The following is a 24,957-nucleotide window of genomic DNA, read 5'->3' as shown; positions in this document are numbered from 1 at the left end:
GTTCTTGCTACATCTGGAACTTTGATGGATAAACATTAGTTTCCCTAGCTGAATATAACAGAAGCTAAAATGAGGATTGCTCTGAAGGAGAATCAAACCATATAACTTGCTTCATTGCTTAAAATTGGATGACTCTTGCTGTTAAAGCCCTCTTATTTAATTAACATTCCTTGAGCACTGACTACTGCATGGTAATAAGACAAAGTCTCTGACCTCATTGGGCTTATACTCCAGTGAAACTGTAATAGTCATTTATTTACCCATTACTTTGCTCATTGATTTCTTTTAATGGAAAGATGGACAAGTGAATTTCTCTATGTGATTAGTTCTCTACTTTTCAGAATTACTTATGTTAAAATTAGGGAGCAAGTATGAGGAGCACCACTTAATATAAAAATGTTCTAGTAATAAACAAAGTATATATGAAGTATGGTTTTCACCTGAAATCCTGATTCAATTCCACTGCAGATGGAAGTTCCTCCGCTAGCAACTGTAGGTAAACTTTCCAAGAGCTTTCTTCTTTCATTGCTGCTTATGATTTGGATTAGATTACTTCTGATGGAGGCAGAACTATCAAAGTGCACCATCCCCACCCAAGATCCATTTTCAACAGTCTGCAGCAGGAAATGTTGGGCCGCTTGGTTCATTCGATTTAGACGATTGGAAGTCTGAATAAAAATGGGTAATAAAAACAATTTTTGACAGGACAGTAGTAGAAGCGCACATAAAATGAGTGAACAGACTTTGTTGTTAAAGGTAATTACCATTCTATCAATGGTAATTGATGTTATTAAAGAAAGCAAAATTTTTTCAATTGATAAAATTAAAAATACAGTTCTATTTATTATGTAATACATGGTGGTTTGATAGCTAAGTTGTGTCTGACTCTTTTGCAACCCCATGAACTGTAGCCTGCCAGGCTCTCTGTCCATGGGATTCTCCAGGAAAGAATACTGGAGTGGTTTGCCATTTCCTTCTCCAAGGGATCTTCCTAACCCAGAGACTGAACCTACATCTCTTGTATTGCAGATGGTCTCCTGCAATACAGGTGGATTCTTTACCCACTGAGCCACCTGGGAAGCCTTATGTAATACATATGTATAGTATATAAAGGAACACAGGTTTTAAACTAGAGCTGATTCTGGGCTTCTAAGCACCTAAATTAGAGGTGTAGAGTATGGTGGAGGTTGGGTTGGAACTGGGGGGTGATTACTCAAATGTTAGAGACTGCTTGATTACTCCTGGGATCCTCCGTTCCAGTTGTATCAGGATGAAACTACTCCCCAGGTCCCATAATATCAATATCAAACCAGACCATCATGGACTCCAACTCGAGACTGAAATCTCTCCATCCCCTGGCCACCTGACTAACCAAAAGATGAAATTTACTCTAAATTCCACCTCGCCCATTTCTGCTTCTACACCTAACCACATCCTGCCACATTTCCACTAATGGATTAACTGTAATTGGTTCTTTGGTAACCCACTAGGATTCAAGTCCTTATTTTCTAGGTGAATACCCTAGGATGTACACCTTTTCATGCACTGGTCTTTTCCAGTCCCTCAGTACCAATTGACCTGTGGCACCTGTTCCCAACACATGCCCAAGTTTCCCTCTGAACTGCCTAGAAACAAATCACAGTGAGGAACTTCTATAATATATCCCCATCTTAGCGGGTTATGTCTACCGTTTTGCTTTACCTTTAAACTTGACTATGCCTGCACCCTGTCTAGGGAAAACCGTTTATCTTCTCTCCCAATTAAGAATCTCATCTCTCCCCAGGGACTCTTCCTAAAACATTGTTATGTGGTGAGGTCTAGCACTCTGATATTCTTTCTGAAACCCTGTAGTACTGTGGATTATTTCAGCCAGCTGTATCATCTGCTGCCATTTCCACTAACTAATCAACCCCCATTTGTTGAATATATTATTCCTGATCTTCAGCATGCTTTATGCTGCCTCAAATGTGCCATCCTTTTGACACATTCCACCTGCTATTTATAGTCTGTTCATTTCAACAATTTTTTATTGAATGCCTACATGTGATAAACCATATTCTAGACAAAAGGACACAAAGATGAATAAGACTACTTCAAGTCCTAGGAGACCTGGTTCCTAGACAAGATGGTTTCAAGTCAGAGAGGTATTCATGAAATAGTGGGAGAAAAATGTGTAATTTCAATATAGTATATAGTAATAAGGGGAACCCTGATGACTCAGCAGGTAAAGAATTTGCCTGCAATGCATGAGACACAGGAGACGTGGGTTCATTCCCTGGATCAAGAAGATCCCGTGGAGGAGAAAATGGCACTCCAGTGTTCTTGCCTGGAAAATCCCATGGACGGAGGAGCCTACAGTTCATGAGGTCACAAAGCGTTGGACATGACCGAGTGACTAAACACACAGCCAAGTCACTGTGAAAGAACTACAGAAATGCCCTTAGCCCAGCCTGGAAGACCAGCCCATGTCCTGGACAAAGTGGATACCTAATGCCAAATATTGAAATATAATTATTAACTCATGATGGGAAAGAGAGTGAAATCTTTCTTTATTCATCTATGAACTTTTCAAGGATATGGATCTCTATTCCTAAAGCCTAGTACAAGCCTAGTACCATTCTCTTAATGTAGTAGAAGGAATGAATGGCTGAATCTGGCCATATCTTCTTTATAGTGATGCTTTCTGTCTGTGTCTTTGAGCATAAGGAGGTCATTCCTATAGAGAGTTTAAATAAGAGAAACATGTTAAGAATCCTGTTGGTTGATCTTGTTCCTTGATTTGGAATGTAGTTTGGAAGCTCTGAATTCACTCTTTCTTCATGCCTGTCAAGTATTTTCAATAGATAAAGGGAGTAAGATTAGGAAATAATTACACATTTCAATCTCCAGTTCTGATCCTACAATAAAAGCTTTACTGAAGACTTAAAAGTTCTCCTGAATAAACTCTCCATTTTCTGGGAAAGAAAATTCTTGGATTAGGTCCTTCTAACTCTAATTACATCCTTCTTTCATTATAATGGTCATTGCCCCTCTTGAGGTCAAGATCACAGGAGGTGGCAGTACTTATGCCACCATACATTTTAGAAGAACCCAGGTGCAGGTAGCAGTCAGAATGTTCTTAGACATTCAATCACTGCCCTGTCCCTACATCCAGGAAAAATGGGCCCATGAACTCACCGCCATGCTTCCAGACTTATCAAGAACTAAGCACACAATTCTTTCACTGATCTTTAGCAATGAGAAGACAGGTGGAGGGGGTGGTGCCGACATAGCCGTTGTGTTTTTAAAATCCTCAGAATTGCTGATCACCTCCCATGTGCTTCTATAATTGCACATTTTGTTTTGTAGACTTGGAGCTTCTCGGTTATGGTTTTTTTCATTACAGAATTTAGTGACCTAAAAGGTTAACATTATAAAATGAAAAAAAATTATATAGGGTGCATTTAAAAACTCACCAACAGATCTGAAAAAATTAAAAACCTTTTCTTTAAAAATGCTTATTGAATGAAATATGATTTAAGGGAGGAAATGTTTTAGTAAGGCAGATTTTCAATAATAATAGGTAACACTACTTGGGCGCTTACTATGTGCCAGCCAATGTTCAAAGAATTCTATAATAATACATCTAATCCCTCAGGTCACCTGCATAGATAATTTATAAACATGATAACAAGTCCTCTGATTGTAAATGTATCAACACAAGCTGAAGTAACGATTGATTGATATACTTACAGAATCAATACCTTGCATAAACATTATGGATGTCTTTTCAGTTTGATATTTATCAGGGAAGAATTGACAATTTTTTTGATACAGATTTGTCTTGGAATCAATTCTGCATTCCCTATCTGATACACAGCTGCCTCCTTCACACACATACACTCTATTTAAGCCAGTAATACCTGTGGAACACCTGAAAATATGTGACAGTTAGTCTTTGAGGCAATCTCATCATTAAAATTTTTATAAAATGTTAAGTGGTCTTCTTGTCAAGGTTGTTAATAATGGTCTTTATCAATATTTTTATTCTTATTTGTATACCACACACATCCTATTTTGACAGCAAAGTTTAAGGGTTTCCACCAGGTAGCTTATCTGTTTTACAAGAAAAATTTGAGGGAAATCTGAAGTAGACTCTCCTGTCTATGCAAAGGGTGAGTCTGCTGGAATTAAATCTTCTGTTGTCCCACTTATACTAGTGATTGTAGGCTCCCCTTTGCCAAACATCTCTCCCAGTAACCTTGTGATGGTAAAATACATTGCAGGAATCTGGAAAAGGCATCTTGTGAAATCATTTAGTCTTGGTACCACTTTAACCTTAGACTTCTTGTGTATTCCTCACTCAAAGAAATTTTCTTCAAAAGAATGAAACGTTGCATAGCTACAAGTGTTTGGATTACTCAAGAAGCATTTTTATGCAAAGTGAAATGTGGCTAGAAGGAAAGACGGGTTCTGCCAAGGCCAGTAAAGAAGAGTAGAGGAATTTTAGACATGTCTTATTGCATGGAATTTGCAGCAAGAGACAGTGATTGCAACAAATACGTTGTAATGTTAGCGTAGCTCATCTTTTCAGTGTGTTCCAGTCCAAATTAAAGAAACAAAGACTAGATTTTATTCAGTAATTTCATAAGTCTTCTAAATATGTCTATGCCTCTATTGCCCCCAAACTCAGCAAACTTAATAGCGTTACCTATGTTAACAACTTATAACTCAGTTGGTAAAGAATCCACCTGCAATGCAGGAGACCCTGGTTCAATTCCTGGATCAGGAAGATCCACTGGAGAAGGGATAGCCTACCCACTACAGTCTTCTTGGGCTTCCCTTGTGGCTCAGCTGATAAAGAATCCGCCTGCAATGCGGGAGACCCGGTTAGGTCCCTGGGTTGGAAAGATCCCCTGGTGAAGGGAAAGGCTATCCACTCCAGTATTATGGACTGGAGAATTCCATGGACAAGTCAGACATGACTGAGCAATTTTCAATTTCACATGTTAACAACCATGATGACAATTCTGTAGCAGAGACTAGGCTTTTAGGAGAATATGACCTAAACAAACAGCTTCCCAGGTGGCACTAGTGGTAAAGAACCCGCCTGCCAAAGGAGGAGACATAAGAGGCATAGATTCGATCCCTGGATTGGGAAGATCCCCTAGAGAAAGAAGGGCACGACAACACATTTCAGTATTCTTCCCCGGAGAATCCCACGGATAGAGGAGCCTGGCAAGCTAGTGTCCACAGTCTGGCAAAGGGTTAGACATGACTGAAGTGACTTAGCATGCGTGAATGATCTAAACAAATGTTATCAAAATAATAATCTTTGAAATATGCATCCTAAAACTTGGTGCTATGGTGCTGAGGAAGAATCTTCACTGAAATTTGTACATTTTTTAATAAGTCCCCATCCCCAGAAGGGCATCTAAGATTGATTAAGCAGCTGGCATCCAATTTTACACTTATTACTCCACATATTCTGTTCTCTTGATCTCACAATCAAGAGGATTGTCTATGTTAAGTGTGATGCTTCACAGGTATTTTAACACAAATTTATTAATCTCAAGAAATTTCTCCTTGGCTCTTTGAAGCTGGCTGATTTCCTACTCAGCTGGCATTCTCCACTACTTATTTTTTCATTCTTTTGTAGCATAAATAATTTTTACCTCCTAGAACATAGTATAACCCTCTACATAGAACATTAACTTAGCACAAATGAGTTCTGGCAGCTATGGTAGAGAGGTATAAAAATAAATCAACTTGACTGCCAGATGCTCTTGAATCTATGTGTGTTTTAAATGGACAAGCAGCTTCTTTCAGGTACATTTTCTTAAAAAACCAAAAAGTTCTCTTTTGTGATATGGCATTCATTACCTGCGTTGGGACAAAAATGAAAGAAAGGCTCTTAAAGAAATCAGTCTAAGGAAAATGTTACTGCCAGCAGTAATTAAAAAATGAAAATAGTCATGCCTTGTTGCTTCAATTTTCCTTGACTTTGCCCTGTAGAAAGGCTCGTCATCGTTGTACTCATCAAATACTCCCCAGCGGAGATGGGCCCACTCGTGGACAAGCAGTCTACCTGTGGGAAAATATTTCAAATCCATGATTATATTTTAAGTGACATAACTTGTCCCTCATATTTTAATAAAAAATTTAAAATCCAGAATATTTAAATAGCTGTTAGCATTTGTATTCTGTTTATAAAACACATATGGTGTTACATTTCATTGCATTAATTATATCATTTCAGCATATTATTTTTTATCCCACATCTGTTAAGTCAACAAACCATTTACTATGTATATGCCAAGGGCAGAACAGTTTAAACTCTGAATTTTGGTTTTTGAGGATCAAAAAGTCTTAGATATTACTGTGGTTTTTAGCCCTGCAAAAGTTACTTCTACCACAGTATAAACATAGATAAAACACACCTATGGTATTGAAATTTCATGAAGGTGCAACTTTCAACTGCATAATTACATATAAAACTGCATAATTTAAAAATGTCTACATATGCTTGTTAAGGGTTGATAATGAAAAAAAGGTTGAAAAACACTGCTATAGACAAAATATAATTTGAGGATGTCTAATGAGGTGATAGTGAAGAGGAACTAAAGAGCCTCGTGATGAAAGTGAAAGAGGAGAGTGAAAAGTTAGCTTAAAGCTCAACATTCAGAAAACAAAGATCATGGCATCTGGTTCCATCACTTCATGGGAAATAGATGGAGAAACAGTGGAAACAGTGGCAGACTATTGTGGGGGCCTCCAAAATCACTGCAGATGGTGATTGCAGCCATGAAATTAAAAGACACTTACTCCTTGGAAGGAAAGTTATGACCAACCTAGACAGCATATTAAAAAGCAGAGACGTTACTTTGCCAACAAAGGTCCATCTAGTCAAGGGTATGGTTTTTCCAGTAGTCATGTATGGATGTGAGAGCTGGACTATAACAAAAGCTGAGCGCTGAAGAATTGATGCTTTTGAACTGTGGTGTTGGAGAAGACTCTTGAGAGTCCCTTGGACTGCAAGGAGATCCAACCAGTTCATCTAAAGGAAATGAGTCTTGAATGTTCATTGGAAGGACTGATGTTGAAGCTGAAACTCCAATGCTTTGGCCACCTGATGCAAAGAGCTGTGTGATTTGTAAAGACTTTGATGCTGGGAAAAATTGAAGGCAAGAGGAGAAGGGGATGACAGAGGATGAGATGGTTGGATGGCGTCACTGACTCAATGGACATGAGTTTGAGTAAACCAGGAGTTGGTGATGGACAGGGCAGCCTGGCGTGCTGCAGTCCATGGGGTCGCCAAGAATCGGACATGACTGAGTGACTGAACTGAACTGAATGAGGTGATTAATTTATAGTACTTAGCACATATAAGCATTAATTAAATTGAAACAATTATTTTTAAATTATATATATTCAGCACTGTACTAGATACTAAGGAATACAGATATGAGTAAGATAGAGTCCTTGAGTAGGATAAGGGTCTAGAGAGTTGAGTCAGAACTAAACTTTTTATCCCTAAGAGTTTCAGGATTAATAGCAGCATAAAGGTTAAATCCAAGCTTGAAGTGCACAAAGAAGAATAAATACATTTTTGTTTTAGCAATATTAGGAAAAACTTTAGTGGAAATTGAAATGGAGAAGTAGGATTTGAAAATGTAGTCTGGTCCACTACACTATGTGTTTCTCCAACTATAATGGCCTCATGAGACATGAAAATAGGGGGAAAATGTCACCATTATGAAGAAGTCATGTTTCTTCTTTAAACCTTTGCTACTCAGTATGTGTTCCTTGACCAGCAGTGTAGCATCAATTGGGAGCTGAAAAGACACATAGAATGTTGTGCCTACTCTAGACCTAATGACTCAGAATTTGGTTATTATTAATCACAAGACCCCTAAATTACTACTCTACACATTAAAGTTTAAAAACACTGTTTTTAGGTTTCTTAGGCAAATGGTGCCAATGAGTGAGCATGAATTATTTATATCCTTCGGTGTGGGAGGAAAAAGCTCTCATATCAACAACTGTGATAGAAATTTGGTGAGTTTTAGGAAAACTCATATCTGCCTGCATCTGTGGTTCCTTTTTTAGAACAGTCCATGTCAGATTGACTTTCTTTTCAGCTCATGGCTGGTTGCCTGGCTCCCATGGTTTCCTCAGTTTGTTGAAAGAATAGAATTCAGGTACTCGACTCAATGGACGTGAGTCTGAGTGAACTCTGGGAGTTGGTGATGGACAGGGAGGCCTGGCGTGCTGCGATTCATGGGGTCACAAAGAGTCAGACACGACTGAGCAACTGAACTGAACTGACCACACCTGTGCTGTGGTGTGCTGTGCTTAGTCGCTCAGTTGTATCCGACTCTTTGTGACCCCATGGGCTGTAGCCTGCCAGGCTCCTCTGTCCATGGGGATTCTCCAGACAAGAATACTGGAGTGAGTTGCCATGTCTTCCTCCAGGGGAATCTTCCCAACCCAGGGACTGAACCCAGGTCTCCCACATTGCAGGTGGATTCTTTACTGTCTGAATCACCAGGGAACCCCAAGAATACTGGAGTGGGTAGCCTATCCCTTCTCCAGGGCACCACATGTACAAAAGGGTAACTATGTGAGGAGATGATATGTTAATTAGCTCAACCATGGCAATCATTTTACTATGTACATGTATGTGAAATCATTGTGTTATGCATCTTAATTATATATAATTGTTGTTAAAAAGCAGTTCCTCTGACTTAGAAGTCCATTCCTATCTCAATTATTGGCTCAGCTCCTACTGGCCCTGTTCTTACTTCCAACAGTATTCCACTGTGTGTGTGTGTGTGTGTGTGTGTGTGTGTATACTTCTAGTATTCACTTTGGAGGCAGCTTCCAGACACACTGAACTGCTGCTTGAGGGTTCAAAAACTCTTTCCAGGGAACTATTGTTTTGCCGTTATTATTTTTACTACAAATTGCATAGATTTTGAAGAGTTTCTTCTTTATCTTATTTCCTCCCAAAGCCCTGTTGTTTTTAAGGCATTGTTTTCCAGAATTTAAGTTTTCCCACAAACATATGTATCACATTATGGGAGAAATACTTGTCTAAGAAAGAGGGGGAAACTGTCAGTTATGGGATGGGGTAAGCTGAGGAGTGTGGGAAAAGAATAAGAGCTCCACTGGGGGCATTATTTTTAAAAACTGAAGAAAATCTTCCTCTTCTAAGACAGGTGGAGATGGAAGGAGATGTATATGGACATGAGTTTGGAAGTAGAAATGTAGAAGGTAGGGGCTTCTACTTTCTCAGTCAAGGCATTCATTAACTTATAAGGTGGAAAAGATTGGTTATTGATCTTAAGAAAAGTGATAGATATTTAGAACAACTGTTAGGGGGAATGAGCAAGATGAGAGAAAGCAAGTCCAATCACTGTTGAGTAGATTTGAGGGCTTCACTGACCTTGTGAAATGTGTTTTTTAAAACAATACCAATTAGTTTTATAATTTTCTTTCACAATCTTGGAAAGATACTACAGGAGTCAAAAGAAACTGCCTAGAAATTCAGTATGGAGAAATGGCAAGTTGAACAAAACATAAGGATAAAAGTGGTAAAGGAGTTGTGCTATTTACGCTAGTAGGTGACATGACCAACTTTGCTGGACGTGCCAAGTAGAAAAGACGCTATATCTAGAAAGGCACAAGGGACTAAAGGTGCCAAGTACAACAAACATGGTCAGATCAAAGGAAGGGAGAGAGGTAAGGCTGGGATGGGATGGGATGATGGGGCTTTAGGATTGGGGTGGAGAACAGGTCCAGAAAATGTTGAGGACAAGGGCTGACTTGTTTGACAAAGATAAAAGACTAAATAATGTTCACTGAAGGGGCAGTGCAAAAGGAAAAGGTGGTTCTGGGGAGTGCGAATTTAAGAAGTGTTTTATTGATTAGTGATGAGTTGGACACTGCTTTGACAGGGATATTCATTTTCATCTGAAATATAATGTGCTTTAGTTCACTTCAAACAGTGATCTTAACTCTTAGATTGAACTAGATGAAATTGCCATTTTCATAGGTAAAAATGATCACTTATAAACAAGTTCATCTGGTTCAAAGAATCGGTTGAATAATAATATTAGCAGCTACCAGCCTATTAGTGTTTTCTCTTGGCCAGGAACTGTCATCTTGGCCCTTTTGATTTTGCCTTGCATCTGCCTTTCATGGAGGTGGCATGTGATCAATATCCAGCAATGGAGAACTGAAAAATTAAAATGTGTCCCTAAAGCAAAAAATTTATCATGGCTCTCCCATATTCAAATTTCTGTAGAGACCATACTGAGTACATTTACAAGGATTATCTTGTTTAATGTTTCCAACAATTCTATAAGGCAGGAGCAGCTCCTCTATTCATCATTTTTAAAGGAAATAAGTACAGAAAGTCTTGGTCATTTGTTCAAAGTCACACACAGAAAAGTGACCTTGGAGTCGGGATTTAAGTCCATGAGGCTTGTATACTGAACATGGATATAAATCTACATCTTGGAATCATTGCAAAATATTTGTTTTAACCAAAATTCCTACCTGATGGTCCAAATTCATTTTGCTTGTTTCCAAGTACAAAGTCGGGAGTGAGATGAATATATTCTCCTTTTTCTTCACAGGCTGTGAATTGCTTAGTATATGGTTCATATCTACCTGGGAGTGCAGGTGGAGCAACTCTAACATCAGCCTGAGAATGTTTAAAAAGGTGTTTAAAAGATCAGAATAGAAATTATAACATTTGTCTGAAAAATTCTGAAATTATTAATTAACATCAAATTTGAGAAGCAGCAGAGAAAATATTTTTAAGAGATGCTTTTTGATTCTTACATGTTTGTAGCTTTCATGTTTTGGCCTCTTGTACTGATTGATGTTCTTCCAGTTCTCTGGAATTAATATTGATACATTTTTGAAAAAAAATCTGTTTTCTGTGGCTTCAAACAGGTAAGTAGATGCATCAATCACCATGTTCTGGTATTATAGGAAAAAAGAGAAGTTAGGCTGGCCAAGGGACAGTAGACTAAATGAACAGGCATTCACCACAGGTATTTCTCACCTTTAGTCACTACAAAAAAAGCAACTGGCTGGTGAGTAGGGTTTCTGATTCAAAAATCAAAATCTGTCATCTGTCAGTTCAAAATTATGACTTATTTTGCACATTTAACAGCTTTCAGTCTTCTATAATCAAAAGGCAAATACTTATGTTTGCATTATGAGGAACTGATTAATATGATAAAGGGCACAAACTTTGGAAGCAGCTAGACTTGGTTTTAATGCTAGCTTAAGCCTCTTGCTATTAAAATTTGACTAGTTTATGTGACTGTTTTGAATCTCAGCCTTCTTATCTATTTAATATGCTCTTACAACCTATCTTTAAGGATGGCATAAACATGAAATGAGTTATAAATAAGTATTCTACACAAGGTAGTTATAAAACTCTTTGATATCATCACTATTGTAATTACTAGTAAGGAATAGCCTTACCTGATGCAAACTGAGAAAAACGGTTTATACGGATGGGTCATAGAAGTTTACACTGCCTCTCAGGAGAGGCAGTGGATTGGGAGCACAGGGAGTGGAGTGATGGGAAAGTTCATAGGAGAGGCCCCGCTTTTTAGGCAGAGCTTCTTGTTCTGCCAGCAAGGTGAAAATAATATATCTTACATTATTAGTACCCTTATATTGTTAGTATCCCAAACCCCAAAATGTTAGGATTAATGAGAGAAATAGTAAATCCCATGGACAGAGGAGCCTGGTGGGCTGCAGTCCATGGGGTCGTGAAGAGTCGGACACGACTGAGTGACTTCACTTTCACTTTTCACTCTCATGTATTGGAGAAGGAAATGGCAACCCACTCCAGTGTTCTTGCCTGGAGAATCCCAGGGACTGGAGAGCCTGGTGGGCTGCCATCTATAGGGTCGCCCAGAGCTGGACACGACTGAAGCGACTTAGCAGCAGCAGCCACAGTTCCTCAAAAGATCTTATTATCAGGTGGAGGAAATAGATGGTTGAAAGGTTCTTTGGTGATCTCTTCTACATGATCAAATCCACTGAAAAATTGAGGAATACTGGGTTCTGGATGATGATGTTACCCTATTCATGTTGCTGGCAAACATCACAGTATACAGTATTTTTTATTTGAAAATATCTCCTCCTTTTCAATTCTTCCTGACCTAAGACCAGAATATAATTTTTCTTTAGAAATTCCAAGGATTTCTTCCTTTTACTCTGGAAGATGGTCTAGTGTGCTCTTAGTGTACCGAAGAGATCATTACAGTGATTAGGCTCAGAGCGGGCATCAGCCAGAAGCCAGAGTACAGAGAACTAAAGACCAGAGGACTGGCTGGCGGTGTGACAAGGTCTTTACAGAGCTCCCAAAGTAGGTTGGAGGTTACTTTTCACTTGATTATAATTATATTTTTCCAAGTATTCAAGCAAAAACCTGTGAAGTTTCTGACTCCTCCTTTCCCTCAACCCTTCTCTATCCCACACATCTAAACTATCAGCAAATTTCTCCATAATACTCTCAGAAAATGTCCAGGATCACAGCACATGAATGATCTCTCCCACAATATCTCCATTCCTATTCACCATCACTTTTCATCTGCTGCAGCTTCCTACTAATGTCCCTTGACATCTCTATGCTCACAATTTATACGGATGGGTAATAAGTGGAAGCCCTGTAGAGAATGTCCTCAATGCTGCCATCAGAGTGATCCCAGAATAAGCAAGCTAGAGCACACCCGACCTCTGCTCAGATCCTTTCTGTGGATCTCATCTTACTCGAAGTAAAAGCCTGGATCTTTCCAGTGGTCTGGGCCCTGCAACCTCTCCAACTTCAGCTCTCCTCAGTCTTCTTCCTGCTCATTCACAGTTGTTTCCTTGGTCACATCAAACATGCTGTCACCTCCATGCCACTGCAAATGCTGTCCCCTCCCCAGATTTTCCATGAGTCTTCCCTCACAGACCTCAGGCCTCTGCCAGACATCACAGCTAGTGAGACATTTCTTGACCACCCTGCATGAAACGGTGACCCACATTCTCTCCCTGCCCCAGCTCTGCAAAGACTGCTGGTCTCCCTTGGCTGATTTTGCTGCATAGCAACCTACTACTACAGAATGGTTTACGCTGATTTTTTTAAATTATCTGTATCATCTGGAGAGAGTAGATACTGAAAGAGATCAAGAGCTTTAAGACAATTCACTGCTTTCTCGCCTGGAATGCTATAAGCAAGCATTCAATAAATCATTGTTTAAAGAATAGACAAGTCCAATCGCTAATTTACAGATAGGAAACAGAGGATCACATGTGCTGATAACCAGCAGGCAAACTGGGTTCTGAGCCAGGGATCAGTCAGAAGCTAGGGTACAGGAAACTGAAGATCCAGAGGACTGGCTAGGAGTTTGGAAGAGGACTCCAGAGATCTCCTTAATTAGACTGAAGATTGCTTCATCACTGGCCTAAAGCAGATGAAATAATTTTCTGCCTAAGGAAGTTCCCTAAGAATATCTCTCCTCTCTTTTTGTTTCGGATCTCAATTTAGATCTCAATCAGTTATTTTCTGCTTAAAGTGATGACTCCCTCTGTCCCTTTGAGTGTATCTGGCATATAGTAAATTGAATTGCAGTACAGTTTGGGAAAATAAGTCACTGCATACAGTTTTGTGGGCTGCGAATTATACAAGTCCACGGGATTCAATTTAGTTTATAGTCTTGTAATCTATATAGTTGTCTTGGGTAGTGGTATGTTTATAAAGTCATGGAGGGATTTCAAATACCCTATATCAGACGACTGTGATAGCTTGGGGCCTGCTGGGGTGGCTAATAATGATTTTCAGAGGCTTCCATGCAGAATTTTATAATACTCCATCTAAATTCCTTCTCAGAATTACTATAATATCCTAGTTGGATCAAAGAAGATTAAGATATTAATGTTTTTAAAAAAGTATTCTTCAACCCAAAAGACACAGGAATAAAAGGAATAAGGAAAGGTGACAATTGAAGCTCAGGTCATAAATTATGAATCAATTCAACATATCTTACTATGGTCAGACAGTATCCCAAGAATGAGAGTGTGTTCACTGTTCACCCTTTACAAAAAGAGCAATTTTTGTTGTCTTGTATAAACTGGATCTCAAATCCGTATCTATCAGCCTTCAAAACCCATGTGGAGGATCTCAGCTCTGACTGTACTGTTTAACTTGACCTTGGGAAAATTATTTCCTTTTCCAAATCCCAGTTTTCCCTTCTATATAATGTGGATGAGAGTATTTCACAAGGTTGTCTGAAAATATCAATGTAAGGACTTTGTAGAAGACTCAGAGAGTGCCAGAAAACATTCTTCTAATCTGGGAATGTCTGCTAAACATTGAACTTTTACATTCAATAGAGAACCATTTTAACAAATGTTTTGCCCCTACAAACAATTCTTCCAAATACTGTTTCCTGAGCTTCAGTTAGTTTTGATACTGATCAACTAGATACTAAAAAGCTATCATTCACAATCAACTACATTAACTGCTACTCAAGCCTGTGTTCATCAGTAAATTAATCTTTGTATTTTCCTGGAATTCAAAATGTGCCAGTAAGTAAATACTGCTGTGCTTAAGATTATACAGAATGAATGATAAATGGCAGCCACAATATCACCTGCTCACCATTCACGTCAAGCTCATCGGCTTCTGAGGGATAAGAACACCCATGGGGAACGCAGAAAGTGAGAACTTACGGAAACAATAGTGATGGAGTTAAATATAAGGAGTTAGTAAATGTTGAGGTGAGTGACAGGTAGAATTAATTTACATGGCTGTAACACCAGTCTCTTTATTACATGGAACGTTAAAGTCGGATGAAACAATAGATATAAGAGTCTTTGGTTCAGTCCTGGAAACTTTCTCTTGTCTACCCACTCTTCTGAGTGAACTCAGTTACTCTCATGGCTTGAAATCTCATCTACACACTGATGACTCCCAAGTTTTTATCTCTCCCTTGATTTCCTCCTTGCATTCAGATTCATATCTGCATCCATGTGGATATCTAATGGGCTTCCCAGGTGGCGCTAGTGGTAAAGAACCTGCCTGTCAATACAGGAGACATAAAAGACTCAGGTTAGATCCCTGGGTCGAGAAGACCCCTAGAGAAAAATGACAAAAGCATCTCAAATTCAAAATTTTGCAAACTAACTTCTGACCTCCCAGCCACCAAATTTTCTCAAGTCTTTCCCTTCTCAATCAGTGATAATACCACCCTTCCAAGTGTTCAGACCAAAACCCTTGAGGTCTTCTGTGACTTTTACTTTTCCCTCTTCCCTTCCCCTACCCCACACATCTAAATCATTAGCAAACTTGTCTGTGACAAGCTCATGGCAAAGCACACGTTCAGGATCACACCACATTAATGATGTCTACCACAATATCCCTGTTCATAGTCACTGTCATTTCTCACTCCCAACAGCTCCCTACAGAGTATCCCTCAATCCCTCTGTGTTCTAACAGAGCTTATACAAGATGAGTGACGTGGGAAAACCCTCTACAGTGTTTCCTCAACACTGCAGACAGAATGAGTCCAGAACCAGCACAAGCGAGCACACCTCTCCTCTTCTGTGGATTCTGATTTCACTCAGAGTGAAAGTCCAGACCTTTCCAGTGGTCTGGGCCCTGCTACCTCGCCACCTCAGCTCTCCCCCACTCCTCCTCCCTTGGCCACATCAAGCATATTCTCATCTCCACGCTGCTGCACCCAGTGTCCACTCCCAGGGTTTTCAGTGGACTCTCCCCTCACTCATCTCAGGTCTCCACCCAGATGTTATGTCTCATGAGACATTCCCTGACTACCCTGCCTGAAACAGTAACCTGCGTTCTCCCCTTATCCCAGCCCCACCATCACTGCCTATCCCCTCTGCCAGTTTATTTTACTGCATAGCAACTTACTACCACGAACCTGCTATACACTGACATGTTTTTATTATCTGTAGCATCTGAAGAAAATATATACTTCATGAGATCAAGAGTTTTAAAAAAGATCCACTGCTCTCTCTCCTGTCATGCCATAGCAAGCATTCAGTAAATCATTGTTTAAAGAACATACAAGTCCATTTGCTAACTTACAGATGGAGAAACGGAGGATCAGGGAGGCCCCATGCCTTGTCTTTGATCTTATGGTGGGACAGGGTAGAACCTTGTCTGGAACCTTCAATTTCCACTGCCCATTTCAGCATTATTTTATTTTCTTTTTCTTACTGCACCTTGGTGCTTTTAAACTTCCTGGAGTACTGAGAAGTTTCCATTGCAGTTATTAACTACTATATATATATATATATATATATATATATATATATATATATGTATGTATGTATTTCTCATCAATTCAAATAGAAGAAATCCCATTACTTTCTTACCTGTATCTTTTCAATTAGTGTTTCATTTTCTGGCACAGTGGGGTCTATAGCAATGATGATTCCCTCGTAGCCATTGTTATTCAGCCGAACTAGGGAAGTATTGGATCCCTGCGGCAGGTATAACATTAAGAGGAAGACAAAACTTCTGAATAACCCCATTGTTCCTCTTGAGTGTTGTTCAGGGGGCATTTCTTTCACCTTTAATCTCTCCATATATATATATGTATATATACTCCTGAACATTATCAATGTTGGCTAGTTATGGGACTTTGACTGTATAAAGGTCAAAGTTACATATGTGAGAAAATATTTGACTTCAGATTACACAATTGTTTTATTGTATGTTACTGTAAAATGACCTGAATCATAGATGAGTTCAGAACGTTTTATAAATACATTGCACATATTCCTTTTGGGACATATTTTCTATGCTTTCTAATTCTGGCTAATTTCCTCAGTATAGACATATACTTTGTATTTTCTGAAGAGTGCAATGTGACAATAAACAAAATTTCATCATAATATTAATAGAAAAAAATGCTAATTTTGTTATTCAGTTTTACAGTGATTTAACTATTATTGAGATTATTTACTAACAGCAAAAATAATAGAAGAGAATGTTAAGATTACTAAATGTAAATAATGTTAAATTAGGGAAGATGGCTTTGAAAATTATAAGTATTTTAAAGACTGATAAATTAAGGGAAACTTAATAAAGTTATTAAAGTTTTTAAAGCCCTGTCCAGTAAAGAATGCATAGAATTTGTTTTTAATCAATTATATCAAAAAAGAATGGTATGTGTTGGTTATTATTGAGGCAGAGTGAATCATCTTAATAGTTAATACTTATTCAGTACTTACCAGGGCAGAGATTCTTTCACTTACTCCTTACTGCAACTCTGTAACATAAGTATGAATATTATTTTCATTTTATACTTGGGGAAACTGAGGCACACAGTTTTAGTACCTTGCCAAGATCACATAGCTAGTGAATGGCAGAGTCAGTATTTGAACCCAATATTCTTACTCCAGGGTTTTACCATACTCCACAATAAGGCAATATTGTCTTCTAAGGCAAATAATATAAGTTTTTTTTTAATGAAAAAAGGGGGTCAGGATAGGAATTATAATGATGAGTTAAGTATATCTAGTCCTAAAGAAAAGGAGCCAGGACTCATCAGAAATCCAGAAGAGAACTGAAAATAAAATAATAAAAAATATCTTTAAATTAAGAGCTTAAGTAGGAGGATACCTGTGCTACATTGAAAAAGCAAAAGATTTTTATCAAGATAGAAGTTTCATCATACGTGTTCAGATTCCAACCTCTTAGGGAGCATCTCACACCCTCCTTCCATTCATTCAGGAATATTGTGGAATAACTTTACATTCATAGAATTAATATTTTATGCAAGGTACGGGTAGAGCTGCTATACTAGCCGTTGCAGGTGAATTGTGATTGCCTGGAGGGATTAGACTGCTGCTGCTGCTGCTGCTGAGTCGCTTCAGTCATGTCCGACTCTGCGCGACCCCATAGATGGCAACCCACCAGGCTCCGCCATCCCTGGGATTCTCCAGGCAAGAACACTGACTGGAGTGGGTTGCCATTTCCTTCTCCAATACATGAACGTGAAAAGTGAAAGTGAAGTCGCTCAGTCGTGTCCGACTTGGTATTGCCAGATATATACTAGGCAGTCTTTCTTGGTTTCCTCACTGACCTCGCTTCCTCCTTCCCCCTGCCTCTCCCTGAACTCCAGCTTAGGGGCTTCAAGCACACCGAGCAAGGTCTCCTCCCATAGAATGCTCAAGAAACTGATTTTAACTGATGCACTGACTGAATTAGTGAAGGACCACCATTTTAACCCCAAATAAAAACATATCACAGTGCATAGACAGAAACTTGTTTGAGGTCTCTGAAATGTTGGAGAAACCTGGGAGCTCAAATCCTCCCTAAAGTTTGGGGGATATATAGTTTATTTTCAGGAGAGGCCATCGCTCCCTCAATAAAATCAGGAAACTCTTGGCTAGAATGTTGGAAAAGAGATCCTTCATCTTTGCCAGAGGTGTTAGGAAAAGCTCCCTTCAAGTACGAGATACATGATGCCCCATGAAAATAGACAAATATTTATCACATTCTCCTTTTACTTGTTCCTGGAAGCCCAGAAAGGAGTGATGCTTTGTAGAGCCTGAAAAGGGACCACCATGGAAATGAAGATGATTATATGCCCTGACTTATTTTTCCATATATCCCCTTTGCTGAATTTCTAATGCTAGTTGTAAAGAGGGAATGATAATTGTAAAAATGGTTTCTCAGAGCTATCCCCTTCCATAATGAGTCCTCCTCTTCCAGATTCCTAGTTGGTTGGTCCAGCTTCAAAGGTCTCCATCAACTCAACCTCATGTGGGCTTTAGAGGCAGAGACTGGCTGGTCAAAAATCAGAAAAGGCCAGGATAAATGGGTCTAAATCAAATCATGCTTAGGGAAGGAGGCTAACTTATAGGACACTTAGGAGAGTTGGATTTCCTTGTCTATTACTGAACCAAGGAGCTTAGAAAAAATTTAGTTGTTACCCAACATAACAAAGAGTTGGACAGGACTTAGCCACTGAGCAACAACAACAGATCAAAACTTATGATTTCACAGCTGTTACTGTTACAATGATGCCAAGTACTGTTTCCTTTTCTTCAAGTGAGTTGATTTAAAGATATATTAAGAAAACAGTGTGGGTACATGAACATGGTAACAAAGAGTCTGACGTGACTGAGTGACTTCACTTTTCACTTTCAGGTTGATATATGCAATATTAAAAATTGTTAAATTTTTTCAAATATAATTACTATGAATTGCTTTTATATAATAATTTTATTATGCATGAAAAACTTTATTCAGCTTCAAAATATAGGGTTTTATTAAGTTTAGTTTTCACATAATAACCCAAAGGGAAAACAGTTGGTAGAATTTGATTAATAATAGATTCCAGTGGGTAACAGTTTCTATTGTATAGTATCAACGTTTGAGTGAGCATTTAGAAAACTTACACTTACTATGTTAATAATTCCCTATTCTACTCTCTTTCTGTCCCAAGTAGGTATTTTATTGGCTGCCATAAATCATGGTGAATTCACATTTGAATGAGTAACACTGTTTTCGAAGAGCCATAAAGCAAACAAACAAACATGTTTCTCCTTGCTATTTTACATTTGTCAAAAATAGCAGAAGTCTCTTATACTCCTCGCAGGGGGAATCAATATGCCAAGTTAAGAAAATGAGATATTAATTTTATGTTCTTTTTTTCTTTTTAACATTCCATCCCAGATTCTCCTCTTTTCTGGGGAATTTAGGTGAGTAACACTGAATTCCCCAGGGAGAGTCAGATTTCTGATTGCCATAGTAACATAGGATCTCTTGTCACGAGATTTTTAAATCATGGGTCAGTCACATGGTAAGACAGTAACAGCCAGTTTCTTTCCTTATGAAAAGAGGATTTGGATTGGCATTATTGAGGCAGGCGTACGGTCTGTGATTTCACTTTTGATTTCCTTGAAGGAATGATGTTTGTAATATCTTCATTTTTAAAAAATGAAAAGAGTTTCTTTCTGAATTGTAAAACTGAGTTACTCCCCCTTAAGAAATTTCCTGAAGGTAATGAGTTCTCCACTAATAACACAGAATTTAGGGTATAAATAGGTTGGAATTCCTCCTTTGATGTTGTTTCTTCCTCCTTTTGTGGATCTTCCTGTGTATATTGGAAGTGTGGATCGCACTGTGTATATTCTGTTCTAGATTACTTGTGCTAAGCACACACTGGTCAGAATCCTTTCCTGCCTTCTAGAGCCAGATCTGGAAATCAGTCTCTCTTTCTCTACTGCTAGCACACAATTTATGAGAGCTTGTGGTTCCCTCTGCACCTAATTAGATAAGTATCTGCTTTTCAAACTATGTTTTGGAATAATAGAGGGAGTATGTTTCTGAGTTCTAGACCTGGAAAGAAGCATTAGAAATCCCAACTGTTTCTTCAGGTCAAATCATATTTCTTAGTCTAGTTTTGCCATTGATCTAGCCAGTATTTTGATTTTCTAACTCCTATACCCGTTTCCAAATTAGTTCCAACTTCTGAAAAGGAAATGGCTGGGGGTTTTGTGTATATGTCTGATTTAAAAGTCGAAAGTATTAGTTAGATAGGAAACAGTGTAAAATCACATATTTATAGTTTCTTGGAACATCCCACCAATAAGGGTTTCCTATTGGCCCTTCTTCCTACTTAGTGACCAGCTTTCCCCTTTCTTTTCTCATTCTCTGCTTATTCTCACTTATTCCTTTCAGGACTGTTAAATTCCTGGGACTGCAAATACTTTTCTCTTTTCTACAAAGTAGCACTTTAGCTCTCTCCTGCTGCTGCTCCCAAACTTGCACATTTAAGCCTGTTAAAGATGAATGAGTGAGTGATGGTCACTCACTCAGTCATGTCTGACTCTTTGCAACCCAATGGACTGTAGCTTGCTAGGCTCCTCTGTCCATGGGATTCTCCAGGTAAGAATACTGGAGTGGGTTGCCATGTAAGAGCTACATAGTCTTATATAAACAAAATGAGGTCTACTTTCCAACAGCTTCTTCATATGGGGATAGACAGCCAGAAAGTGAAAGTGCAGTTGCTCAGTCCTGTCGGACTCTAACACCATGGACTGTAGCTTGCCAGGCTCCTCTGTCCATGGAATTTTCCAAGCAAGAGTACTGGAGTGGTTTGCCATTTCCTTCTCCAGGGGATCTTCCCGACCCAGCGATCGAACCCTCTCCCACATTGCAGACGCTTTACCATCTGAGTCGCCAGGGAAGCCCTTAGATAGTCAGAGGTGGTTTTATTTTCCCTCATTGTTAGAGAACTAGACCTTGTTCAACTAGCCTCTATAGTGCTAGCCATATGGTATAAAACCCTATTTTCAGAGATTTTTAATTTCATAATCAAGCAGTTAGGCAGCCTTCTTACCAAATTCTTAGTCACTAGCTTTTCCGGCTCCAGTTCCTCTTGCACATCAGTTGTCTCACATACAATGCCATCTTTCCCTTCTCTAATTCTTCAAGAGAATATCGTTACCTTCAGATTGGCACAAGCCTTGACTTGCTATTTAGAATATATCAGAATCTGGTCAATTTACAGTTTCAGTTTTATCTTTTAATACCACCAGTGATAAATATTTCTCTTGCATACTTTGTGAAAAATCACCTTTACTTTCCACTATGGTATCCTTGACCACATTCATTTTTCTAATTATTCAATATCTAGCTTAAATTCTGCTTCCTATGAAGGTTTCCCTGACCAATGCCTCCCGTCATTTCCCTTCTCTGAATTTCTGTACCCTTTGATTAATAACATGGTTTTCTACACAGAAAATCCTCTCAATTTCAGGATTTAGGGGTTGAGGTTTTGAATAGCTTCATGATACAGTTTTAGTGCTGGAAGACCTGAGAGACCATCCAGTTCAACCACTGATATTATGGATGACAACACATGTCCTAGGAAGATTAGTGACTTAGTAGCAAAACTCCAACCAGAACATCTGACTTTTGCCCAGTGTGACCTCTTCTCATGGCTTCCTGCTCCCAGCATTGAGCCAGTCCCTCCTTATTCCCCCTGGCTGCCGCTGCTATTGCTATTTGTTACCCCAGCTGTACCCTGAACTCAAGGTACCTGTTTCTTTTTAGGAGTTGTAAAGTTAACAGATGCTACAGAAATTTTGTAACATATGATTCCTAAGTTAAAGACTTTCTCATTGTGTAATCAGAATTGGACGAGCCATAAGGAGAAAAAAAAAATCCTTTGAGCAAAATTGCTTTACACCAAAAGTTTGTCCAGAGAATTTTATGCCAGGAGCAAGTACTCACAGATTCATCTATTCATAGAGATCTCTATAATCCATTCTTATATATATATGGGATCCTGTAAGGATCAGGGAGAACTAATATTTATTGAGCATCCATGTCAGATACTCTTATTGTTACTTTACATTAACTCATTTAGTTTTCATAATCACTAACTTTAAATTTTTATTTTTTTAAAAATACTTTTTTGTAGTATAGTTGGTTTAAAATGTTGTGTTAGTTTCTGCTGTATAGCAAATTGAGTCATAAGACAGGTATCGTATTATCTTCCTCCTTCTATGAATGGTGAAACTGAGACTAGAGATGTAAAGTAAATTTTCTGAATAATAAGCCCATAGAAGGAAGAACATGGGATTTGAACTTATATCTCTTGTCTCTACATCATGTCATGGGTAGCTGTATTTTGCCCATTTGGTTACACAATGGACTATGGTGGTGGACACTCTTAGTGCTCTGCCCCATCTCTTCTTGCCGTTTTGCTGTTCCTGTATATCTCTTCTCTCTGTGTCAGGGGACTTTTCTCAGTGGCTCACACTGGCAACTCTTCTCAGGCTCAGGCTACGGAAGCTGCTTGTCTGTTTATGCAGAGAGCCAGTGGTAGCTTACATCCTCCCAGGTGGTCCTTAGCCAGTGACTGACAAGTGCAGGGGGTGTGAAATCTTAGCGCCTTTGCTTCAAGTTGGGACAAGTTCTAAGATGTAACTTAGATATTAGAGCTCCCTGTGGAAACAACCTTAAAAAATCTCCACAGGACTGTAACCAACATCCTACTTGACTTAATCTTTCCTTGTTTTGTTTTCTTTCCTCCTTTGCCATTGTTTTCTTTGAGAACTTCCTTAATAAATTGCTTGTATGTAAAGTCTTGTCTCAGGGTTTAATTTTGGTGAATCCATTCTAAGATAGAGTATCATGACTTAATTTCTCAAATATTATTTATTAAGTACTTCCTATATGCCAAGCACTATGTGATATTCTTTCAATCTATGAACTCATTGAATCCTCACAAGAACCCTATGAGTAGATACCATTTCTCATTTTACAAATGAGAAAGCTGAGCCTTATATGGTCCTCAGGGTCACGCAGCCAGTAGATGTCAGAACCAAGCTGAAACCCTGGTCTGATACCCAAGGCATATTCGTAACCCCTATGCTGTACTCCTCAAGCATAAGTAATTTCCCCTGGTAAGGAAGCCAACTCATAGTCAGCCTCTCCTTCTGTGGGAGAACAAATGATACAAATTCAAGTGTAAAACACAAATTATCATATATTTTACAGTTTTCTTCTCCTAATCCAGAAGATCTACATTTCTGTGACTGGGGAGAGCAAGAAATCTTATCTGGGCAAAACATACTATATGACACTTCATATGGTCTTTAGACTAGTGCCTTGAATATTTGTGGAGTATTTGCTTTCTGATAAGCTCAGAAGATAAAAAGAGTGCTTACTCGTAAGGAATCTATAATTCAGCGAAGGAGGCTGATCTGTGAAGGTCTATAATGCAATCTGACAAACACTGTAATAAAAGCACAAGATAGCACGGAAGAAGGAGTAAAATATTCTGATTCCATCCTAGAGATGAAGTTAGGGAATGACTCGTGAGTCATAAAGAATGGATAGGATTTTAGTGTTTTATTTTATCTCATTTTAATTTAACTGTACTTTATTATTTTACAATGGAAGAACGAATACAGGAATTGTGTTTGAAATAGAGGCTAGGATCACAGAGGTAGAAAATGGCCTGCATCTGTGATTCTTATTAGAAATCTAATATAAAGACCTAGCTAGACTTCATTTACTTGCTCTGGTGGAAAGAACAGTAGTGCTTTCCTCTGATTGATAGCTTCTCTTTAAAATGAGTCAGAATTATTTTATACTTAGAATACTCACTTTCAAGCAGTTATCACTTATATTCATAGCTGTATAAAAGTGGGACTCTGAGATTTCAAATGTTTCTGATATGGAGATGTGAACTTGAGCATATTAATGGCCATGCTAGGTAAAGGACAGTGATTTCCAACCTGTGGATTAAGACTCCAAGGGGACTCAGGTTTACTGAGATGGGTATTCAAATCCATATGCATATATATTCCTTTCCCAAGCTACAGATACTTGAGCTCTTATCTTGTGGGGCAGCCATAAGCAAAGCAGTTAAGAATATAAGGGTTTGGAACTGTACTGTTCGAGTTTAAACCCTAGCTTTACCATTATGTGAATGAATTTGGTTAAACTGCTTGACCCTTCTGTACCTCAATTTCTCAATATATTTTTATAACTATTCTAAAATTATTTACATGTAAAAGAAAATGTAAGAAAGGTAGGAAATTTGTAACAAGTAATGAAAAAGACAAAATCAGTTGGCCCTGAATGATTTTATTTTACCTCATTATAACTTTGTACAATAATTTACAGGTTCAGAGACACTATCTCTGTCCTAACAGAACCCCTTGTCTTTACACTAATTAATTCCTCCCAATGTATTCTGCACGCAGTCTTTCTCAATAAAACATGATCATATCTGGCTACAGGTTTTTTTTTTTTTTTAAATCATCATTTCCCCATTGGCTATAGGTTAAAGTCCAAGATCTGTGGCATTTTATTCAAAGACTTCCTCTGTGGCTTAGCTACTTTCTTACTACCTTCTTAGTCCTCAATTTCTTGCCCTCTCCTCTTCCGGCTTAGAATACACA

At 38.5% G+C, this 24,957-nt stretch overlaps 1 protein-coding gene across 1 annotated transcript in view; it reads right to left on the bottom strand.

Annotated features, from left to right (window-relative positions):
- Nucleotides 1-16,597, bottom strand: part of LOC101115586 (calcium-activated chloride channel regulator 4) — a 31,387-nt gene extending 14,790 nt beyond the window's left edge. The window contains exons 1-7 of the mRNA XM_004002157.5: nucleotides 16,396-16,597; nucleotides 10,831-10,971; nucleotides 10,543-10,690; nucleotides 5,959-6,067; nucleotides 3,733-3,913; nucleotides 3,178-3,396; nucleotides 441-668 (exon numbers count right to left, since the gene is read on the bottom strand). Coding sequence (XP_004002206.4) covers nucleotides 441-668; nucleotides 3,178-3,396; nucleotides 3,733-3,913; nucleotides 5,959-6,067; nucleotides 10,543-10,690; nucleotides 10,831-10,971; nucleotides 16,396-16,584 — 1,215 coding nt within the window. The 5' untranslated portion in view covers nucleotides 16,585-16,597. The remainder of the gene's footprint in view (nucleotides 1-440; nucleotides 669-3,177; nucleotides 3,397-3,732; nucleotides 3,914-5,958; nucleotides 6,068-10,542; nucleotides 10,691-10,830; nucleotides 10,972-16,395) is intronic.
- Nucleotides 16,598-24,957: the final 8,360 nt, after the last annotated feature.

Source organism: Ovis aries, chromosome 1 (genome assembly GCF_016772045.2).
Source record: "Ovis aries strain OAR_USU_Benz2616 breed Rambouillet chromosome 1, ARS-UI_Ramb_v3.0, whole genome shotgun sequence".
Lineage (NCBI taxonomy): Eukaryota > Metazoa > Chordata > Mammalia > Artiodactyla > Bovidae > Ovis > Ovis aries.
The sequence above is the reverse complement of the archived record's forward strand: the minus strand, read 5'-3'. Positions and strand labels throughout refer to the sequence as shown.